Raw genomic sequence first — 21,587 nt, forward strand, 5'->3', positions numbered from 1 at the left:
GATCCGGTGTTGTGCCCGGGGGGGGTCTCCCTCTCACCCGGCTGCCCGTGGTTTCTCTCTCCTGGTGCCATAGGGACCCGTTGCTTCGTCTTGGCGAGCTGTGCGCGTTTCTTGAGCTTCTTCCAGAATTTATTGAATAATTAGTCCAGACGCTGCATGATGTCTGTGACGCGGTCGGAGCACCCTTCAGGTAATACAGGCTGGGTCCGCTGTGGCTGTGAGTGCTCCGCCGCTATTTTCGGTGTGCCACATGTCGCCGGCTCTGGTGCCCAAACGTTGTGCATAGGCATGTTCCAGGCTCGCAGCGTGGACCAGGATACCACCCGCCGGTCCCTTGGGGGGGGGGGGGGAGGGAGCGAGGGGTAGGATGATTGAGGGTCGAGGTGGTCTTGGAGCAGGTAGATGGAAAGGGGAGCGGCCGTCTCCCCCTTGCCAGCCCTCCTGTAGGCCTCGGCACCTGCAGCTCGAGGTCTCGGGTGGTCAGGTCATCGATTTGGGTGTCCAGAGTTGCACCCCAATGACCCCAGTTCGACTATGCCCCTCTAGAGTAGTTTTGTGCCAGGTTTAGGGGGTATATTCCCCAAATTCAGGCACGTATTGCAGGAGCTGGGTTTTGGCACGTCCACTCTGTTTGCCAGCTAGGCTCCGTGCCCTCTGTTTTGTACAGAAATCAGGTTCTGTTTTTAGCTCCAACATTATATGTCCCTTTAGTAAATAAGCACCTCAATCTCAAAGCACAACAAAAAAACTATTCACTTGTTTGCAATTTTTATTTATTTAATTTAAAAGCGGGGGGCATCTTCCTCTTATTATGCTACCACACCATTCAAATTAAACTCCACAAAAATGCTGGGCCGTCCAGATCATCAAATCTCGACCATCTGTGCATCTGCCTGATAGCTTCATGAATTCTGTGGGTAGGAAATAACATTGTATGATTGAGGGCAGTGAATGTGTCGCCACAATTGTTTGTCAACTGTATTTCTAATGTTTCATAAACTAGATTGTGATGACTAATAATAACGTCACCTTATCTAGATAGCCCAACTATGGAATAATCGACTACTATGGGGAGCTGTGGAGGATCAAAAAGTGATTACTTTCTCAATACCGGATTTAATGATTACATTTTTCCATATCAAGATAGCCTATATACACACACCAACAAACATTCTTAGTTTCTTGTACAATATTTACTCAAATTCTATTTTGTGTACCTACTACTCTTTCTCTACCATCGTTATCACATGCATGTCCCACTCACCCCAGATTTAAGGTGAGCAAAATGACAATCCCCATACATACACCAGGTCTGCCCTTTGAGATCAGTGTGAATGCAGAGTATACATGCGTCCCGTATATTGTGCAGTTAAGTTGCAACCTACTTTATAGATTACATGAAAATTGGGTTTTAAAATTCCTCTGAAACAGGACTGCCCAGAAAAGTACAACTCCCATGATGCTTTGCATGCCTTTAGAATTTTAAAGCAACACTTGGGGATGTAACTTTGGCCACCCCTGCTCTAGAACCACTGAGTAACAGGTGTAAATACAAATATTATGCAGCAACATTTAGCCGGCCCTGCATTTGCCGGCATGCCTGTTAGCACGATGCATCACCAATAACCAATATTTGGGAGTACAGTTTATGGGCTGACATTACAGTACTAGAAATAGAAATGATAGAAGATGCAGCAATACAAGTGGGGTCCTTGTATACGCTCATCCCATTGTAGAGTGCTTTGTACGTTACAGACATCCCCCATAACTTATTATCTTTACCGCCTCTGGGTGCTGAGCTGGACATTTATCAAATTAATGCAGAGTCAGGTCCCATTAACAAAGAGCTGAAGAAACAGCACATCAGCAGCAATGAATTGCTGACACGACAGACCGGCCAGCAGTCAGGAAGTCCAAGTGACAAAGTGCCAGAGGCTGGGTGGCCAGGACAAGAATTCAGAATTCAATCCAGTGAGCAGGGTGTGTGTAATGTGTGCAGGTTATAAATTGCTCTGGAAGCATGTATGTTGGAGAACAGGTGTGCAGTATGTGCTCCGGGCCACGTGAGCCCACGTCAGTGGATTCACAGGTGTTCACATATCTATACCATGTAACATGGATGCGGGTAACAGAACCTGACAGCTCCATTGGGGAGCAATCAGGCTGAAGGAATTGGATTTACAGTCTTGTCAGTACATATAAAGCGAGACCATGTCCTCCACGCTTCACTAGATGTGAACCTAACTGGTTAGTTGTCTATTTACCCCATAAACACACAAGTAACGTGTCGTGACATCAGACTATGCCGGATCCACCACCATTTCCCTCTAAGGAGTATACCACAAAATAGTCCGTCAGCATAGAGAAGCGTTGTGGTGTTGAGTGAAGAAACATAGCAGCCTTTGTTTACAAGGCAGCATAAGTCAAGCTAGCTATACTAAAGAGAGAAAGGAAAAAAAAACAACCCAAAAAACAGCCACTTCCATCGCAATGTCAACGTGAATGGGAAACAGATAAAACATTTACAATAGCCTAGAATGTCTACATATCATGCTCAGTGTGTGTGTGTACGTATACATAAAACAAGGTTGCCATCCCCAAATATAAACCATTGTTCATCTGAAACTGCAGTGTTAATGATTACATTGTGACAAAACCATGCCAAAGGGGGTACATTTGAGAAGTGCTCAGTATGACACTGTTCATGCTTCTCCCAGTGAAACATTTATTAACATGCTCATCTATGAGAAACAAGAGATTGGTGGAGACTGGCAGTTTGCGCGCGTGATCCATAGGTCCCCAGTGGCAGTCTGACAAGCAGAAGATTGCTAGAGCTCGGCATTGATAATCACTGTGAGGTCGTATTGATGTGTGGGTTTATACAGTTTGTGGAAGGGTTTGCTTGTTGGGTTTAAAGTGTGAACGTTGGCTGATTGTGTTATCGAGCATATGTGGGGTGGGAGATATTTGTAACATTGCCCGTTGGCTGATTATACGTGTGCTCTGTGTTATTGTGTGCGTGTACTGTGTGATAAGCGTGTATGTGAGTTAGTTGTATTTGGGTGTAGTGGAGATTCTGGTGTTGCTTGTATAGGATTGAAACAGAGCCACAAACATTGATTTCGGTAAATATATTTTTTCGCCAGACCAAAACACGACTGTTAAATATAGCGTATAAGTGGCGATTCCCATTAAAAAAAGCTACAGCAGAATTTGACAACAGCTATTACTACCAAACAGTATGAAGTCCAAGCATTTGGAATAAAAGGCCGCAACAGATGAAGGTTTCTCTGATTTTATTTATATACACAAGAAGGAAAACAAAAAATGTACATACATCACAAACAGCCACTCTGGGAGCGCTACAGTGTTAAAGGGACATGAACATAAATACAGAAGGACATCATGTAAGGGGGAAGAAGTGAAGAGGGGGGAAAGCCTACAACCAGGTCAATTTAAAGAAAAAAAAAAAAAAAACAAGAGAGAAGGTCCTGTCACCAGCATATGTGCAAAAAAAATGGGAATGGAGAACAGGATTGAGAACTGTACTGTGTGGGTTGGAAGGGGATCCAGTACATATAATTTTTAGAGATGGGATAGTTTATACGCAGTTGCATCTCAAAACAGCAGCAAAAGTGCACAAAGACATCCTGGGAACATGTGGACACGTTCTGTGCACGTTAAGTGGATGACATGCATTGCACAGACATTTAAAGAGGGACTGTCACTAAACCCTTGTGAATGTTGGATACAAAATAAATAAGCATGGTGCAAGAAGAACTAAAAGCAGATTAATAAATCTTTCCACGCGATCGCTTGTCACATTAACTCGAAACAAATCAGTTATTCTTTATTACCATTTAAAAAAAAAAAACCACACAGTACTCTGCGGAGGTGACTTAGGGTTGCCGGATCCATCAAGTCTTTCTGGACAGATCAACCATCAGCCAGTGGGTAGTGCATGAAAAGTAATGCCGTGCAACACAGCATTCATACACTGCAGGACAGATGTCCTTTAACATACTGCATGTTGAAGGACAGCACTTTACATGTACTGCCCACCAGCATCTTTGGGAATAAACTGTAGACCAAGATAGCCTACTTTAGACAGACAAGAGCAAAGCCTCTGTGCAGCAACACATTTGTTACCCTGAATTCTCAGGCTCGGTGGACAGATTCCCTTAAAAATAAAATGTAAACAAATGAAGCCATCAGCTAGGTCTCATGCTATAAATTTTCCAATGACATGAATGTTGGGATATGAGAATGTTAGTGTAACGTCACATGGTAAGACAGCCAAATATTTAGGAGCCGTTGAATTATACACCCAGCCAGTACTTGAGTATAGGCAAGAGACAGACAATGGTGTACACTGGTAGGGCCTTACTGTACACAGTACAGATAGAACTGTATGGTCGAGCACAGCATGCCCAGCTAGTCATTCTATTAATGACAGAGACAGACATGCAACATGAAGCCTGATCACACTGCAAAAGGGTATGATCTAGACTGTTAGCAGGCCTATCCAGCAGTGCTTAGTGATTCGATTGCTCCCAATATCCAGACTTCCTTTAAAAAAAAAAAAAAAAAAAAAAAAAAAAAAAAAAAAAAGACACAAGAACACAAAGTCTCCTTTCATATAGTGAGCGTCTTCTACTCATTTCTGATGGTTTACCGAAGATGAAAATGTGGGCACTACTCTGGTGGGATTACGGTCAGAGAGAAGCATAACCTGACACTGTTGCATTTACTTAAAATTATAGGGATCTCTTTAAAAAATAAAAAACAAAAGTTCAAAAATAAATTGTAAACGCATTTTCTGCACTGCAGGTCAATGCGATTAATTGGCAAATACTGCTTTGGAAATTTGTAGAAGCGAACTTAAAAAAAAAACAAAATAAAGCTCTAAGCGTGCATTTTTACTGCCATCCAGGTTAAAAAGGGGAAAACATGGTGTGACAACAGCAGTAACCAAATTGAAGAATGGAAAGGGAACGTGTCTTGATACAGACAGACACTTTCTTTGCATAAATAGGCTTTTTATGGGGGTGAAGGAGAGATTATAAAGCATCCTCTAACTGTACTGCAGAGCCATTTCTCGTATATACTGACATCCAGACGCACACCCAGGCGCTTTTGAGATGCACATTTCCCCACACATCTGCATTAAAGTATCAGAACTAAAAATCTTGTGTCTGCCATCCTAGACTGATGGTGAGCAGCCTGCAGTCCACCCCATCCAGCAAAAGATTAATGTTTTGTTAACAAGGGCAGATAGGTGAACAGGGGTAGGAAAGGTAGCAGGCACAGTGATAACTGGGTGGCAGGAGCAAAAGGTTAATTAAGGCACAAGAGTTTCACAAGTGACTAAAAAGACAGTGCAAGCCCCGCCCCCAATGCTAAAATAACCCCGCCTATTCTCCCATCCCATTTCTCCCAGTGGCTGAGAAACCTGCGCGCTAATAGGCACTTCGGTAGAGGCTTGAAAAATAAATTTATTGTCCCTGCCTCTGGGCATGCAGAGGAAACAAGGTTTGAAAAGTGCTGCAAAGAGGGAGGAGAGAGTTAGGCACAAGGGAGGTAAAGTGAACCCCAAGGAACTCCTCTGCAAGCAGCGGCTGCGGAGGACCTTTAATTTCCCCTTGAGTCAGATATCCCTGAGTCATCATGAGTGTGCAGGACAGGTTTGGTTGCAGTGCCATGCTTGGTGGCTGGGGAGGGCTGTGGGGACCAGGCACAGGGATGGGTTTTACAGTGAGGGAAGACTTTGTGGGATTAGATGCAGGAGGGCACAGGACAGCTCACCCCATTTAAAGATGCAGTTGTTTAGTGTGCCACCCCTGAAGAAAGCCTACCACCTCCCTTAACCCCACAGAACTGACTGCAGCTCATTATTCATGAAACCAAGACCAGTGGAGTCTGTGTTTTGTTGCCACACCTGGTACATCTGTTGCCAGCCTGGTACATGTGGTGGTGTAACAATATGCAGGCTCCACTGGGGCACTATAGCTTTGCCAGAGTATCCTAAGGAGCACGGTGCCATTGCCTGTAGAATAATAGGTCAGTGAAGCGATCCATAACAAGGGAACACCAGGTAGCCAGCACCAGGAGCGCTGGGTGGACATAGAAGCCATTCTCTAGCAGGTCTTTAAAAACATGTATTTAAAAAGAAAAGGAAAAGCCCATCTCCCCAATGCTCCAACCACGCAGAGCTTTCCAGGTAAGATCAGATGTAGCTTCACGCTTGAAAGAACACAAGGGTCTTGTCACTCGTTAACCCTGTAGGGGAAGAAGACAAATAATTAGGATAAAACTGAAAGGGATTAACCAATAAAGAACATGGAAAAAAAAGCCAACAACATCAATGAAACAGCACAATGGTGGTTTAGCCCGATGGCAAAGAATTCAGAACTGCAACAGCCATGATGCACAGCCTCAAAGTCACATCAAACCAGGAGACGGCAGCAATGTGACAAGACATCGCACCATGTTATGTCAACACCTACAGCAATATTTCACACGCAGTAAACAGTACACCATCTGAAGCTCTGACTGAAGAATTATGTTTGTGTAGGACCAGAATGCCCCCCCACCCAAGGCAAAATAAAGGGATAAAAATAAAAAACACGCACACCAGACAGACATTTATGTATATCTAACGTTTTGGTACGTTACACATTCACAAAATCCAGTCACCAGATACACAAGGGAAAGGGTTGAATAAATCTACAAATATATAAACCTGAGCCACCATTATTGCTTAAATTATAATAAAGGTTTGGGTACACTAGACAGCCACGTGGCACAAAATTCTGTGCAAGTCTGGTGTGCAGGTGCCCATTTGGCCTTCATTTCCACTGACCTGTGTCACTAAGACGTGCAAGCTACAGGCATGTAAACAGACATGAGGCAGGGTATTAAGATCTGTAACTGAAGACATATTTGGAGCAGACGGACAATCCTTCGCTGCTCTCCCTAGCCCTTTACTCATTTGCTTGGAAGGTATCCCGCAGCTGAAAAGCACAAGACATGCTACACAGCTTTCAGAAATCTAACGGAAATGAACAGATATCCCACCATCCACTGTGTGAGCTCCTACTGAGCACATTTGCTTTGAATACCTCCCAAGTCACTGAATGTCACTAACCCCATTCTGTTAAGACACTTGAAGAAATGGTGCAACCCACCTACTACCAACACTCTTGCTAATCAGACCATCTTTAGACTCCATTATGCCACAAATGAGACTGCCACTCCCCTTTATTACTATCGGATTGAGTTTCCCACCAGTTGGTCCCCTGCCTTCCTTCCTTACAAGCTCAATGATTCTGCCTCCCAGCCCCATCACTACAATAAACTCCAGTTTGCTATACTGCCATATTAAGCAATACACATCTTTACCATACTAATGGAGTTCAATGTAAGGTTGGCCAACAATGATTCTATAGACTGGAATAGCAGAATCAATAGATTATTTACAGTTGTAGGAGTCCAAATAAGCAGGTCCATTAATGTAGTACTACAGATGTACTGCTCACGCAAAGCACTAGATAAATGATACGTATTCACTCAAAGATTCATTCCTAGAACTCAACATTTCTCATGCGGTCAATGGCCATTATATTTTTGCATATTTCCAGGTAATCTCTTAAGTGCAGCTGTGTACAGCTTGGACAACTGCACAATAAATCAAAGTTAAAGGAAGTTTGCATCCAATCATGCAGGCATCAAAGTAGCTACAATAACAGCCAGTAACTGCCATAGCTGTGTAGCAGGTGGAGAAAGGAAATAAAACTAGATTTACTTCAGAAAAGTAAGAATTAACTTGCATATGGCCCAAGGCAGCAAGAATGGCACGAGAGGGGGTGCAGAAATGAAATGCACAACAGTAGGTTTTGAGTAGGTGTGTCTTTCCCTACATATCTCAACTAGGAGCTTGTGAAAAGGCCACCTTGAGGACTGTCACCTCAAGTCTACCAGAGGTCTCAGCTTTACACATAAATGAGCACTGACAGTTACCCTGCTTCAGCCCCCCCAAGCAAAAGGAACACTGCTTTAACCCCTTAAGGACACATGACATGTGTGACATGTCATGATTCCCTTTTATTCCAGATGTTTGGTCCTTAAGGGGTTAAACCAGAGCACAAGCTGTGATCCCAGAGGGTCAAAGAAAATCAACCAAAACAGATTTGACCTTTTGGATCTCGTCAGCATCAGGCTTGCTCTGGTCAGCATCTAGCCTAGTACTAAAGTTGGTGAGGAAACCGTTTATGCAAATTTAGAATGTACCATTATGAATCTCCATTCTCATTCATACACAATCTTTATCTGATAGCAACAATTCTACACTGGGAAAGAGGAGATAAAAACAGAGCCCTCACCACGTCCTAATGACATGATGACCCATTTAAGTTGGCAGATGTTAGAGGATGGAGGTTTTGCAACACGTGCGATGATGGCAACATGGCACAGACACGTGAGTGTTTAGGACAATCAGTGCTGGGGACAATTCGGGGGAGGGCGGGAGGGGGAGAGAAGAAGTAGAGGAATGTGCAAGGATAGCAATACACAGTAAGCAGCTGGGAGGCATTAGAACGGCGCACCAATATCTAACGTATCCACCCTGTGTCCCCCTCGGGCACTGAGAGTGTTATATAAGCTGCATTAGCAAGCATGAATGGTCACAGATGGGGAAATGAAAACAGGCTACAGACTGTTCTCTACTCTGGTACATGCAGGAAGGCTGGGATATGAGGACCGCAATAACCTGTATCCCTCACTGCCACTCCCCCCTCTGAAAAAAAATTTTTATTCTAGAAATCTCAGTGAATCATCTGGAGCAGCTTGTAGCGGAATTCAGCCATTTGCCAGATTAGGAAGTGAGCTGAGTTCACGACTGGAACTGATCTCGCCAGGAGATCTAGCTTTAGATTCAGATAGAGTGGGAGCATGGTGGAGGGACATCCTTAAAGCGCGGTTGTTCCACAGATATATTATGTTCCCCACATACAGGAAAGCTTGTAGAGTAAGACATAATACGAGGAAGGCAAATTTTAAAAAATGCCACGATTGCTCTTAACGATTACGAAAGGCACATCATACACACCTCACTACCATTAAGTCACCAGATGTTTGTTAACAACTCTGTAAATCATAGAATATGCAAGTTTATAAGGTAGTCATGCAACAGGACAGACCTGCTATGCTGAATCCCCAATTGTTTTATTAAAGGGCCACCATAGGTACAAAGATCACTTTATATCAATAAAGTGGTACGGGTGCCACATCCCTGAAACTTAGGGGAAAAAACAAAACAAAAACATGACATTTTGCAGGAAAGGCAATGTTTTCATTACAGGGTTAACACCCCTCCTCTAGTGGCAGTCAGGAAGACAGCTCTAGAGGTGCTTCCGTATCTATAACAGAGCTAAACTCTAATAGCTAAAATGACTTTTCCAGATAGAAAGTGATTGGCCAGAGCAAAGTTTCACTGCGCATGCACACTAGGCTACCAAAAAGTACCTAAAGGGAATCATTGGATTTGCAGAGACGATCAAGACTGATGATCTAAGCCAGGAAGGCAGAGAGCAACGCAACACTGGATGTAATGCAATTAAAACTGGGTGGTAAACCAACATAGGTAGGAAAACACTATACAGTTAGGAATACATTCCCAATGCTATAGTTCCTTTAACTATTCTAAAAATTGCACACTAGAAGCCACGAGAAGTCATGCACATGAAGAAGTCTCTGCTGGTACATAGATTTAGATCAGGGCTGTCCAACCTGCGGCCCCCCAGATGTAGCTGAACTACAACTCCCATGATTCCCAGGCTGTTTCATTGAAAGAATTATGGGAGTTGTAGTTCAGCAACATCTGGGGGGGCGCAGGTTGGACAGGCCAGATTTAGATCTTTAAATGTAAAGGGATTATTTCAAAACTGTATTGTGTCAATGCATTTAAGAAAACAATAGTTGCCATCCCATTTTCATGGGATGCGCCAATAACCAGAGCCACCACAGCAAGAAGTGGTTTTGGTGCAAGGACCATGTCCCAACAATCTCACCTTTAGAAATGTTGCAGTTCTAATATCTGCTAAAGCGTTTGGAACCAACTCCATCCCACCAATCTAGTCAAACAATTGAGGAAGCCTTCATGAGAATACAAAATATTTCTACAGTTGGATGAGTTGACTGGGGGAGGAGTTACAGTGCCAAACACTTCCCAATATTCAGGAAAAACAGCAGTGTTTTACTAAGCGAGTGCAGGAACTGAGACGGTCCTTGCGCCATGACCGCAACAGCAGACAGAAGTGGTTTTAGTGCTTGAACTATCCTTTTAAACCGTTTCCTCTGGAACACGTACAGCAAGTGATTTCCAAGCCACTCACCGACACACACTTCCTCAAGCAGCACAAGTAACTTGGTCCATTCGCGTCTCTAACTCAAAAGCATCTGGCCGATCCTGCGGGTTAACAGCCAGCATGTCTTTCAGCAGCCGCCGGATGCCCTCAGACATGGAAGTCCTGCGTTTCTGTGGGATGTGAAGTTCCATCTTTGGGTTCTCTAGCAGTGCCTCACCCACAGGGACAATCTCACTACCCTGCTTTATGTAAGTCCCTAGAAGCTCCCTCTTGGTCTCTGCATCAACGAAAGTGATGCGCTCGATCATGGCCCATATGATGATGCCCAGAGCAAATATATCAGCTTTTGCAGTGTAGTGGCCCTCCCACACCTCAGGAGCCATGTAGAAGTCAGAGCCGCAGGCAGATGATAACCAGTACTTGTTGACATTGACAGCTCTGTTTTCATTGCTGCCACCCTCTGCACTGTCCTTTCCACGAGGGGCCAAACCTGCACACACTTTACTGAGCCCAAAGTCTGCCACTTTAAGTACAGGTGACCCAGAGCGCTCTGTAATCAGAATGTTGTCTGGTTTTAAGTCTCTGTGAACAATCTGGTTCTTGTGTAGAAAAGCAATGGCGCTGGTCAGCTGCAGCATAAAACTCTTATTGGTTGCTGGATCCGGCCGCCTGGAAAGTACATACTGGTTTAAATCTCCACCTTCGCAAAACTCCATGACAAACCAGAGGTAACAGGCTTCCTCGGAATATCCCAAAATACGCTCCCCTGCAGTAAAAGAAAAAAGGTGTAACAATTAGCAAGGAGAAAAAAAAAAAAATTGTGTATTGTTTGGAAAAGATTGTTCTGACTGATAAAATACAGCATGGCATTACAGCAGTCTTGTGTCTAGATCTAGACTACTTAAACTCTTCCTGACAGACACCCCCACGATACATTAGAGAGGCTGAATTAAAACCAGTGCCAAAGCTAGAGAGATATAGGACAAAGTTACACATCTCAGTGATAGCTAACCTAGGCAGTCAAGATGCTTGTGAATCAGAAAATATAGCTCACAAACATCTGTAGTGTTCTGTTTATCCATCAGAGATATCTGCATTGTATAATCATTCCACATGAGGATTGCGGCTCTCACAAGAGACCCATCCAGAATGTATTAGAAAGGGGCCAATTACAAGATTCAGCTGCTTACTAGTAAAATTGAATGCTGTCATATTACACCCAACAATGTAAACATCTGAAACACATTGCCAACCTTCAACAAAGATCACACCTCGTTAGAGAGACAATTAGCAGCATTGTACCTCGGGGGCACAAGAAGTACTTCTGTGGACACCGACAATATGGGCAGGCAAATTATATGCTGATAAATATCTTAAAGTATACTAGCAATCATGTGATTATTTAAGACGCCATCACCCAATAACAGGATTCAAGCATTCAGGTACATCCGTACTTTAATCCACATTGCTACAGAGTCACTTTCAAGCTGGTCAGAGATCAGACTGGAAAGGATTACATCTCATCAGGGACCTTAATCTCAGTAGAGTACACACTGTATCCAGACAGTACATGATTACTGACAGGACATGTCATTTGCAGTGAGCGTGTCAGCCACACAAAAGCAAAACATCCTGCTTTATACTAGACACAAGCCGGATAAGTATCACACATTTGCTCAGTGATCATACACTGGAACAATTGTGATCTACTCTCAGCGCAGTGGTGAGGATGATGATGGTGGGGGAAGCACCACGCATCTGAAAACAACCCCTAATTCTTTAAAACTTACGTTACACTCACCAAACTGCATTTTATGTTACCCTTAAACATGCCGTGTCACCCGCAATAACAAAATAGTAAACTATAAACCCTAAGAAAGTAGAACAACCTTTGTTTTATCAAATTAAAGGGTGATTTTGGTACTGACGTTCAATCCCACGTCCTGCACTCCCAACAGAACTGCAGCAAGTGGCAGAGAAGGGTCTCCTGGTCTATACGTGACAGCGTTAGGCAATGTATACATTTGATTTACAGCGAAACAGCCTGGTCCCAAAGGAGGTCCCCACCTGTCTTTGTAAGCACTGCATAGCAAACACAGATGTCATATAGAGGCCCAGGCTGCAGGTATACACACTCTCTCTCACTTGGGACATTCCATGCTGCAGGCCTATCAGCATTATTATTACTTCCAAAAAGACAAAAGCAGGCTCCCAATCCCCACACTCACATCCCCGCATTTCCTGGAGTTTATCCCCAAACCCCCTGGGTCCCAGAGCCCAGCCCTGGGGATGGTTACAGCTAGTCTGGGGCACCAGGCAGGGTACACACATACAGTGTCTGGGGCTCTGATTGGGGGGGGGTGGACACATTCCCTAATGGCAGCCTAGGGCACAGCAAGGCCTGCTCTCTGCCATGGAGCCCAGCCTCATGTGGGAGTACACACCCCTTTCTAGGCCTCATCCCCGGCCTCTATTATCCAGCCTCTTCCAGTACACCCTACGATTACAGCTCCCCTCGCCCCCCATGAAGGCAGCTGTTGGACTCAGCCCCCCGTGTCCCAGGCCCTAGTAGGCCCCAGTCCCCGGGCTGTAGTAGCAGGCACCCTCGTATCCTAGGCCCCAGGCTGTAACTGCTCTCCCCGTGTCCCAGTCCCCGGACTGTAGTAGCTGCTCTCCCCGTGTCCCAGGCCCCGGGCTGTAGTAGCCCCCCCCGTGTCCCAGGCCCCAGTCCCCGGGCTGCCGTACCTTTGATGGAGGTCTCCACCAGCCGCAGGTAGAGCTGGGAGTTCTTGTTGCCGTGGCTCATCCTCTGGGCCAGGCCGTTGCGCTGCAGCACGCACTCCTCGAAGCGCACGATGTTGGGGTGGCGGCGGCGCAGGCTGGTCAGAGCCCAGAACTCGGACAGGGCCAGCTCCACGTTCTCCGGGGCGTCGCAGCGGATCTTCTTCACCGCCACCCGGGCGCCGGTCTTGCGGGCCAGGGCCTCGTACACTACGCCGTAGCTGCCGCGGCCTATCTCGGCCAGCAGGCTGTAGCGGGGTCCCGGGAGCCGCTTCCTGGGCTGCTGGGGGCGGCGGGTGCCGTTCAGGGTTTGGAGGGTGAGGGGGGCGGGGGGGCGCTCCTTCAGGGGGCTGCAGCGCCGCTTCCGCTGGGGGCTGATCACCGGCTCCATGTCGGCAGTGGCGTCGGGGGTCTCCTCATCCCTCCTCCGTTTCCTGACAGGCCGTGAGGAGCCGGGGGTCGGGCAGCATCTCCTCCCCCTGTCTCCAGCAAGCCGCGCTCGCTGCCGGCTACTCATACACTGAGCTCCTGCCGCCTGGGAGAGCCAGGGAACAAGACGGAGCGAACCATGCAGCGAGCGGCGGAGGGGGGGACAACGGCCAATACAATCACTTTATAACGGAGACAGAGCCCTCGGGCCACCAAGAGCAAGATACTCGTTATTAAAATGCCCCAAACCGGGTGTTAACCGGGTGGAAGAGGGCAAGGAAAGTCTGACGTGGGGCAAAAGCAGAAACCGTCTCCCCCCCGACCAAACGCTAGAATTCTGCGGCCCGTGATTGTAAACAGTAACTGTCGGAAGAGACCAAGCGCTGCTGGAGGGGGAGTCGGTAATCACGTGGAGTAACAGGACGTGGGGTGACCGGTAAAACTGACCAGCCGTCTAGAAGACAAGGCAGGGATTGGCGGGTATACCCGATAAAATAGAAGGAAGGAAGGCTGTGAGGATCAAATGCTGAAGTAATGCTCCCCCACCCGGGAAGTGAGAGGTTTGGCCTATTGTTTGTCACGTGACGAAAGGGATTGTGCTTAAGTGTCACAGTAGACACTTCCGGGTACAGCTAGAGGGAGTCAGTGGGAACAAAGTATTCTACTACAGCCATATATTATTATTATTATTATTATTATTATAATCTACTAAAGCAAAACTATAATTTTTATTCTTTAATTCAGTCATTTATTAATATATAATGATATATATTATTTTATATACAGTGCATTAATTATTTTTTATTATTTTTGGCATTTATATATCGCCAATTTACTCCACAGACACCTTCATTTATTAGGTTGCAGCCTTATGTTACAATAGTTTAAATAGTTTTTTTCCTCATCAATTTAAATATTTGAAAACTTTGCAAATTTATTTAAAAACAAAATAAAACCTGAAACTATTGACCTAAGTATTCAAGCACTTTGCTATAACACTTGAAACTTAGCTCAGATGCTTTCCATTTCCCTGGGTCATCTTTCAGATGTTTCTACACTTTGGTTGGAGAACACCTGTTACAATCTCAGTAGATTTTATATGATGTGGAAAGGCACACACACACCAGTCCATATAGGGTCTCACAGCTGTAAATGCTTATCAGAGCAAAATACAAGGCAAACGGTCAAAGGAACTGCCTACCGAGCTCAGAGACAGGATTGTGTGGATGCACAGACTTATGGAAGGCTACAACACCAATTCTGCTGCATTGAAGCTTCTCAAGAGTACAAAGGCCTCCATAATTCTTAAAGGACCACTATAGGCACAAAGACCACTTCAGCTCAATAAAGTGGTCTGGGTGACAGGTACTTTCTCTGAAACTGCTATGTTTACACTGCAGGGTTAACCCAGCCTGTCATCCAGCCACTAGAGGCCGCTTCTGTGATTTACACTGAGTTAATCGCACTTATTTGACGCTGGATGTCCTCACGGACCCCCAGCGTCGAAAAAGATCCCCATAGGAAAGCATTGAGTAATGCTTACCTATGGGCGGGTTTGAATGCGAGCGATCCTCTGGCCGCGAAAACGCATTCAGCTCCACTCGGGAGCTGACGTTGATGGAGGAGGAGAGGTCACCAGTGCCTCTGGCGCTGGATTAAGGTACGCAAATAAATGGTTAATTAACCATTTATTCGCCGCGGAAAGGGACCCTAGTCACCGTTTAGGTGACTAGGTCTCTATAGCGTTAGGAATACATATTTGTATTCCTATCGCTATAGTGTTCATTTAATTGGAAGAAGTCTGGAACAAGACTATTTCTAGAGTTATTTGCCCGGGAGCAGAAGGGCCTTGGTATGAGCGGTGACCATAAACCCTATAGGTGTGCTCTAGAGAATTTCTGTGAGATAGCAGAAACTTGTGGAATGACAACCATTACTGCAACACTACACCGATCACACCTCTATAGCAGACTGACCAGATGGAGGCCTCTCCTCACTGTAAGACAAATTAAAGTATTCTTGGAATTTACAAAAACAAATGCACCTAAAGGAGTCTCAGACTCTTTGGGAAACAAGATCTTCTGGTATGATGAAATAAAGATTGAACAGTTCATGTCTGGAGGAAACCAGAACAATACCATAAAAACTATTAAGCATGGTTGTGGTAACATCATGCTTTGGGGTATATTTCATATGCAGGGACTGGGGTACTGGTCAGGATTCAGGGAAAGCTTAATACAGCAAAATATAGAGACATACCTAATCTAAACCTTGTCCAGAGCGCTCTGAACTTTAGACTGGACCAATGGTTCACCTTGCAACAGGGCAATGAACATATGGCTTAAGGACAACTCCGGGAATTCCCTTGAGCGGCTCAGCCCGGACCTGAACCCAACTGAGCATCTCTGGAGAGACCTGAAAACGGCTGGCCATAGATGGTCCTCATCCAACCAGACAGAGCTTGAGATGATCTGCAGAGTTGAATGGCAGAAACTGTTGAAATCATGGTGTGCAAAGCTTGTTGCATGATACACAAATGACTTGATGATGTAATTGCTGCCCAAGGTGCTTGAACTTACTGCCGAGTTAAGGGTTTGCATACTTATGTCAATGTAATATTTCACTATAGTGTTAGGAATACAGCTTTGTATCCTCAATTTACCTGATAACCGTGTAAGTATTTTGCTACCTCCACTGCTTTATTCATCCCAGTAAAAGGTGAAATAGCATTTACTGGGGCAAAGGAACAAGAAGCAGTCTGTTCCTTTAATGGAGCTTGAAATAACTAATATAGTATAAAACAAATAAATAAATACATAAACAGTACAATTTATCTTTCAAGTAAATTCTATAATGAGTTGATACTAATGCAACAATGTCTCAAAAATCAGATACTGGAATTCCCCAGAACACAGTGAACGTGTTAATTCCCTAATGTTCCTGCATATTGCTTTCTGTCCCATAAAATAAATCCCTTATTTTTATGTATTATATAATATACAAAAAAAAAAAAATCTAAAAAAATAAAATATATTCTAACCTACGTTCCCAGGACAATCACTGTTTAGTGGGTAAGCAGACTACACATGCTCCTACACTTTTTAGAGACAATCAGGAACATGGTCTGTGGACTATGATCGTATGGCATACACTTTTGTCCTGCAAACTATAGTGGTTATATTATTTTAAAGTGGTGATTTAAGACAGAATGAATGCTATTCGGTGTGAAGCAAAGCCATTAGACCATTAGAAGGCAGCTTAGAAAAGTTCAAATGCATTTAAGGAAACACCGTAGAGTTAGAGCAAGAATTGATATTCTAATGACAAGCAGGCAGAGACAGTAATTTTATAGGAACACTATAGTCACCTAAATTACTTTAGCTAAATAGAGCAGTTTTAGTGTATAGATCCTTCCCCTGCAATTTCACTGCTCAGTTCACTGTCATTTAGGAGTTAAATCACTTTGTTTCTGTTTATGCAGCCCTAGCCACACCTCCCCTGGCTATGATTGACAGAGCCTGCATGAAAGAAAAAACTGGTTTCACTTTCAAACAGATGTAATTTACCTCAAATAATTGTATCACAATCTCTAAATTGAACTTTAATCATATACAGGAGACTCTTGCAGGGTCTAGCAAGCTATTAACATAGCAGGGGATAAGAAAATCTTAATTAAACAGAACTTGCAATAAAGAAAGCCTAAATAGGGCTCTCTTTACAGGAAGTGTTTATGGAAGGCTGTGCAAGTCACATGCAGGGAGGTGTGACTAGGGTTCATAAACAAAGGGATTTAACTCCTAAATGGCAGAGGATTGCGCAGTGAGGCTGCAGGGGCATGTTCTATACACCCAAACTGCTTCATTAAGCTAAAGTTGTTCAGGTGACTATAGTGTCCATAGATTAGTTCCTTGGAAGCAGCCAGAGATGGAGTAGTATGGGAGGTTAAATGAGAAAGAGCAGTTGTTTGATACATGTAATGTCTGTTACCTTTTAATCCAAAAAGAGAGTCTGACACAGAATCCAAACCACAATATTAGGAAGAGTTCAGTAGCTAAGTGTCAAGTACTCACCTTCCTACATATTGCTCCCATGTGAGAGTCAGAGCGGTTTGGGGGGTGTCATGCTCCTGATGGGGCATGACACAGAGAGGGAGTACCTCCATCTCCCCATTTAAGGCTCTCTGCAAATTCCATCTGCCTGCTGCCCTCTGACCTTTGGTATCTGACCTCTTGTCTATACTGACCTTACCTTCTGTCTGACAACGCCTCTAGATTTTCACTATCTGTACCACGCTATCTGAGACATATTGCATGTTGGGCTGCTCCCGCTGCTAACCCCTGACTCTAAGCCAAAGTGGTTTTCCAGGAAATTGACAGATCGCAATGCCAAATCACCAAAGCAAGAAGGGGATTGATTTAAACCAAAGCCAAGTCCGTCACCTTAAATTGCCATAAGAAGTTTATATAAACATACAAAATAAACCCTGTGCTCAAACTCCCACTATTTCTGGGCGACAGGAATGACTGTAGTACAGATCAGCCCCAATACATACCATGAAAACCACAGAAAAATGTTACTTGCGGGCAGAGCCTGACGTTCAATCTAACTAGACGTGTGACACTGGAGCTCCTGCAAGCTTGCTTAAAAAACGTATATATACCCCAACTTTACCGCTGCGGAGACATCAACCATGTCCTAGACCCCACGGTAGATACCACGATAGCACCCACGGCCCCTAGAATGAAGCCCCTCAAGAGGCAGAGCAAGGCAATACTTAAACTGTTACACGAATATCATTATTACGACACCTGGAGGACAACTCACGTGGGGGAAAGACAATACAACTTTTTCTCGACGGTACACAATACTTACTCTAGGATAGACGGTATACTGATAAAAGGCCAACACCTGGGACAGATCAAAGACTGCTCCATAGAGCAGATTACGTGGTCAGACCATGCCCCAGTTGTAGCGACCCTGGCCGATTTATACGAATCCACACACAGAAGCCCGTGGAGACTCAACAGCTCCCTTCTCACAGACCCAGAATTCGCCAAGCTGATAGAAAAGGAATTAACACATTACTTCATAGAGAACACTACGGAACAAATCCCGCACAACACTATATGGCAGGTCCACAAATCGGTGATACGGGGTATGTTGATACAGCGGGCGGCCTTTCTAAAACGACAGGCACAGACACAAATGCGGGAATGGCAAAGAGAACTCCAAAACCTCACTACTCAAAACAAATCAAGTGCCCCAACACAAGAGCTAAAGATCCGAATCATGACACTCACACAGGAAATACACAAACAAGCCCTAGACCAAACCGGCCATTATTTATGCAAACTTAAAGTGACTAACTACTCCCAGGGTAACAAAGCAGGCAAACTAGTAGCCCAACGCCTCAAAACCAAACAAATACAACAGAAGATATCATACCTCACCACAGAAGCGGGACATAAAGTAACAGCACCCAGGGACATAAGCAACTCCTTTGCTAAGTATTACACCTCCCTATAGAATCTAGCGGACAACCCTCACACATACCAACCACAACCACAAGCCATAAAAACGTATCTGAACACGATAGAACTGCCCACATTTACACCTCAGCAACAACATGAACTTAGAGCAGAAATAACACACGAAGAGGTCACCGCGGCCATCCAATCCCAGCAGCAGGCAAAACCCCAGGTCCAGACGGATTCGCCAACTGTTATTACAAAAAGTTTCACGCCATCTTAACGCCACATTTAACCAATGCCTTCAATGAAGCTACCCGTCTACAAAAACTGCCAGCTGAGACATTAATAGCGCACATTGTCACACTCCCAAAGCCTGGCAAACCTCCCACCTGCCCTCAAACTTTTCGCCCCGTATCCCTGCTGAACACGGACGCCAAATTGTACGCAAAAAGTTACGCGCGGCGCCTGGGGGCTTTGCTCCCATGCGTCATACACACCGACCAAGTGGGGTTCATAAAAAACAGGCAGGGGGGGAGATAATACCAGGAAAGTACTGAACATCATACACAGCGCCCAACGCATGAGGGTGGGGAGCATGTTGGTGTCGCTAGACGCGGAAAAGGCCTTCGACCGGCTGGGATGGGAGTTCCTGGAACAAGTCCTCCTTAAATTCGGAGCTCCAGAGGGCTTCCTCTCAGCGGTCAGGGCACTATATAACGCACCAACTGCGAGGGTCTTAAATGCAGGCTTTGTCTCAGATCCCCTGGCCATAACCAATGGCTCTCGCCAGGGGTGTCCCCTCTCCCCACTGCTCTATGTAATGGCTTTGGAACCGTTGGCGGCAGCCATACGGCAAAATGCCTCAATCCACGGAGTGACAATAGGGACCAAGGAATACAAAGCGAACCTATTCGCCGACGACATTCTACTGACCCTCACCCAACCACACATATCACTCCCTAACCTGATGGCCACCAACGGAATACGGGAAACACTCCTACTACAATCTAAACGTAAACAAGACATAAGCCATGGGAATAGGGATAGCAACGGACATACTAGAGAGACTTAAAACAGCCTTCCCCTTTGACTGGAGAACGGAACATCTCACGTTCTTAGGCATTAACATCCCAACAAACCTGAGCAAACTACGAGACAAAAACTACATAACACTTATGAAAGGCATGGCCACGACACTGGAATCTTGGAAGGGAAAATTCTTCTCCTGGGTGGGACGACTGGCAGCGATCAAAATGATGCTGCTGCCGAAGTTCCAATATCTGCTACGCACCCTACCTATAGCACTGTCAGAAACATACACAGCCTCCTTACAGAGACTCTTAACCCAATTTGTGTGGGCTAACAAGAGACCGAGGGTGGCAGCGGAGATTCTATACCAACCGGTCACGGAAGGGGGACTGGGCCTCCCATGCATACAGACATACTACAGAGCAGCTCAATTGACTACAGTTAAAACGGCCACAGCTGAGGGGGAACCATTACAGTGGGCCCAGATAGAGGCACACTGGGCCAACAAACAAGACTTGAGGGACCTCTTCTGGCTCCCGGGACCCCTACGCCCCAATATCTTCCAACCCCTTCCCACTACTGCTCTAACCTTGAAATGTTGGGATAAACAGAGGCGAGAGGAGAGCGAACACAGGGCAATAAAAGGGCACGCCCCAATCTCATGCCTATCGGTAGGCATTCCATCCCTTGACATTAAAACATGGGGGGACGCGGGTTGCACTACAATTAACCACTTCTACCAAAACAACCGCCTAATCCCCTTTCCAGAACTCCAAACAGAGTACAACCTACCTAATAAAGCGCTGTTCTCCTACTTACAAATTAAGTCTCTACTCACGGGAACTACATTGCAAGGCCATGAGCCACAAACCACACACAAAGCTGAAACCCTTTGTCTGTCGGGCAGACCTCCGAAGAAAATACTCTCACACCTCTACAGCGCTTTACTAGCGGAACGCTCAGGGCAAGACATGACATTCCAAAAAGCATGGCAGACGGAACTGGGAAAAACACTGGGGACAGACGCCTGGAAGCGGGTCTTCACAATACACAAAGGAAATACACTATGCACTACACATCTAGAGACCATACGAAAACTGCAATATAGATGGTACATGGTTCCAGAAAAGTTAGCAGCGATCTATCCAAACTCGCCCAACATATGCTGGAGATGTGGAGCCACGGAAGGCTCAATGAGCCACATATGGTGGTCATGCACTAATATTAAGCGATATTGGAGAGAGGTGGAAAACATAGTGGGAAACATACTAGGTAGAAACTGGCCTCTCGACATAGAACAAAGCATTCTTTTCATGATACCAACCACCTTAAGTAAAACAGAAGAAGGGCTATTATTCCACTTGCTCATAGCAGCTGTAACACTCATAGCCAGGGCATGGAAGTCACAGATAGCACCCACGAAAGAAGCCCTAATAGACCAAGTCTCCCTTAACCCCTTAAGGACACATGACATGTGTGACATGTCATGATTCCCTTTTATTCCAGAAGTTTG

At 45.1% G+C, this 21,587-nt stretch overlaps 1 protein-coding gene across 2 annotated transcripts; it reads right to left on the bottom strand.

Annotated features, from left to right (window-relative positions):
* Positions 1–835: 835 nt before the first annotated feature.
* On the bottom strand, positions 836–14,150 carry STK35 (serine/threonine kinase 35). Of its 2 annotated transcripts, none has more exons than XM_063459496.1 (3): positions 13,110–14,150; positions 10,392–11,130; positions 836–911 (listed from the first exon to the last, which is right to left on the bottom strand). In XM_063459496.1, the coding sequence occupies exons 1-2, from the start codon at positions 13,660–13,662 to the stop codon at positions 10,406–10,408; spliced, it is 1,278 nt and encodes a 425-aa protein (XP_063315566.1). In that variant the 5' UTR covers positions 13,663–14,150; the 3' UTR covers positions 836–911; positions 10,392–10,405. The 2 variants fall into 2 exon arrangements, with proteins under 2 accessions (XP_063315566.1, XP_063315567.1); XM_063459497.1 differs by lacking the exon at positions 836–911 and adding an exon at positions 4,599–6,279.
* Between the last annotated feature and the right edge of the window lie 7,437 nt (positions 14,151–21,587).

The sequence above is a fragment of the Pelobates fuscus genome, chromosome 6 (genome assembly GCF_036172605.1).
Source record: "Pelobates fuscus isolate aPelFus1 chromosome 6, aPelFus1.pri, whole genome shotgun sequence".
NCBI lineage: Eukaryota > Metazoa > Chordata > Amphibia > Anura > Pelobatidae > Pelobates > Pelobates fuscus.

Bases quoted from the DNA above. Each gene is read 5' to 3' on its own strand.
- STK35 (XM_063459496.1), bottom strand. From the start codon at position 13,662: ATGAGTAGCCGGCAGCGAGCGCGGCTTGCTGGAGACAGGGGGAGGAGA. The intron at 11,131-13,109 runs GTACGGCAGCCC...CTTTTACTGCAG, and splicing joins GGTGGAGACCTCCATCAAAG to GGGAGCGTATTTTGGGATAT.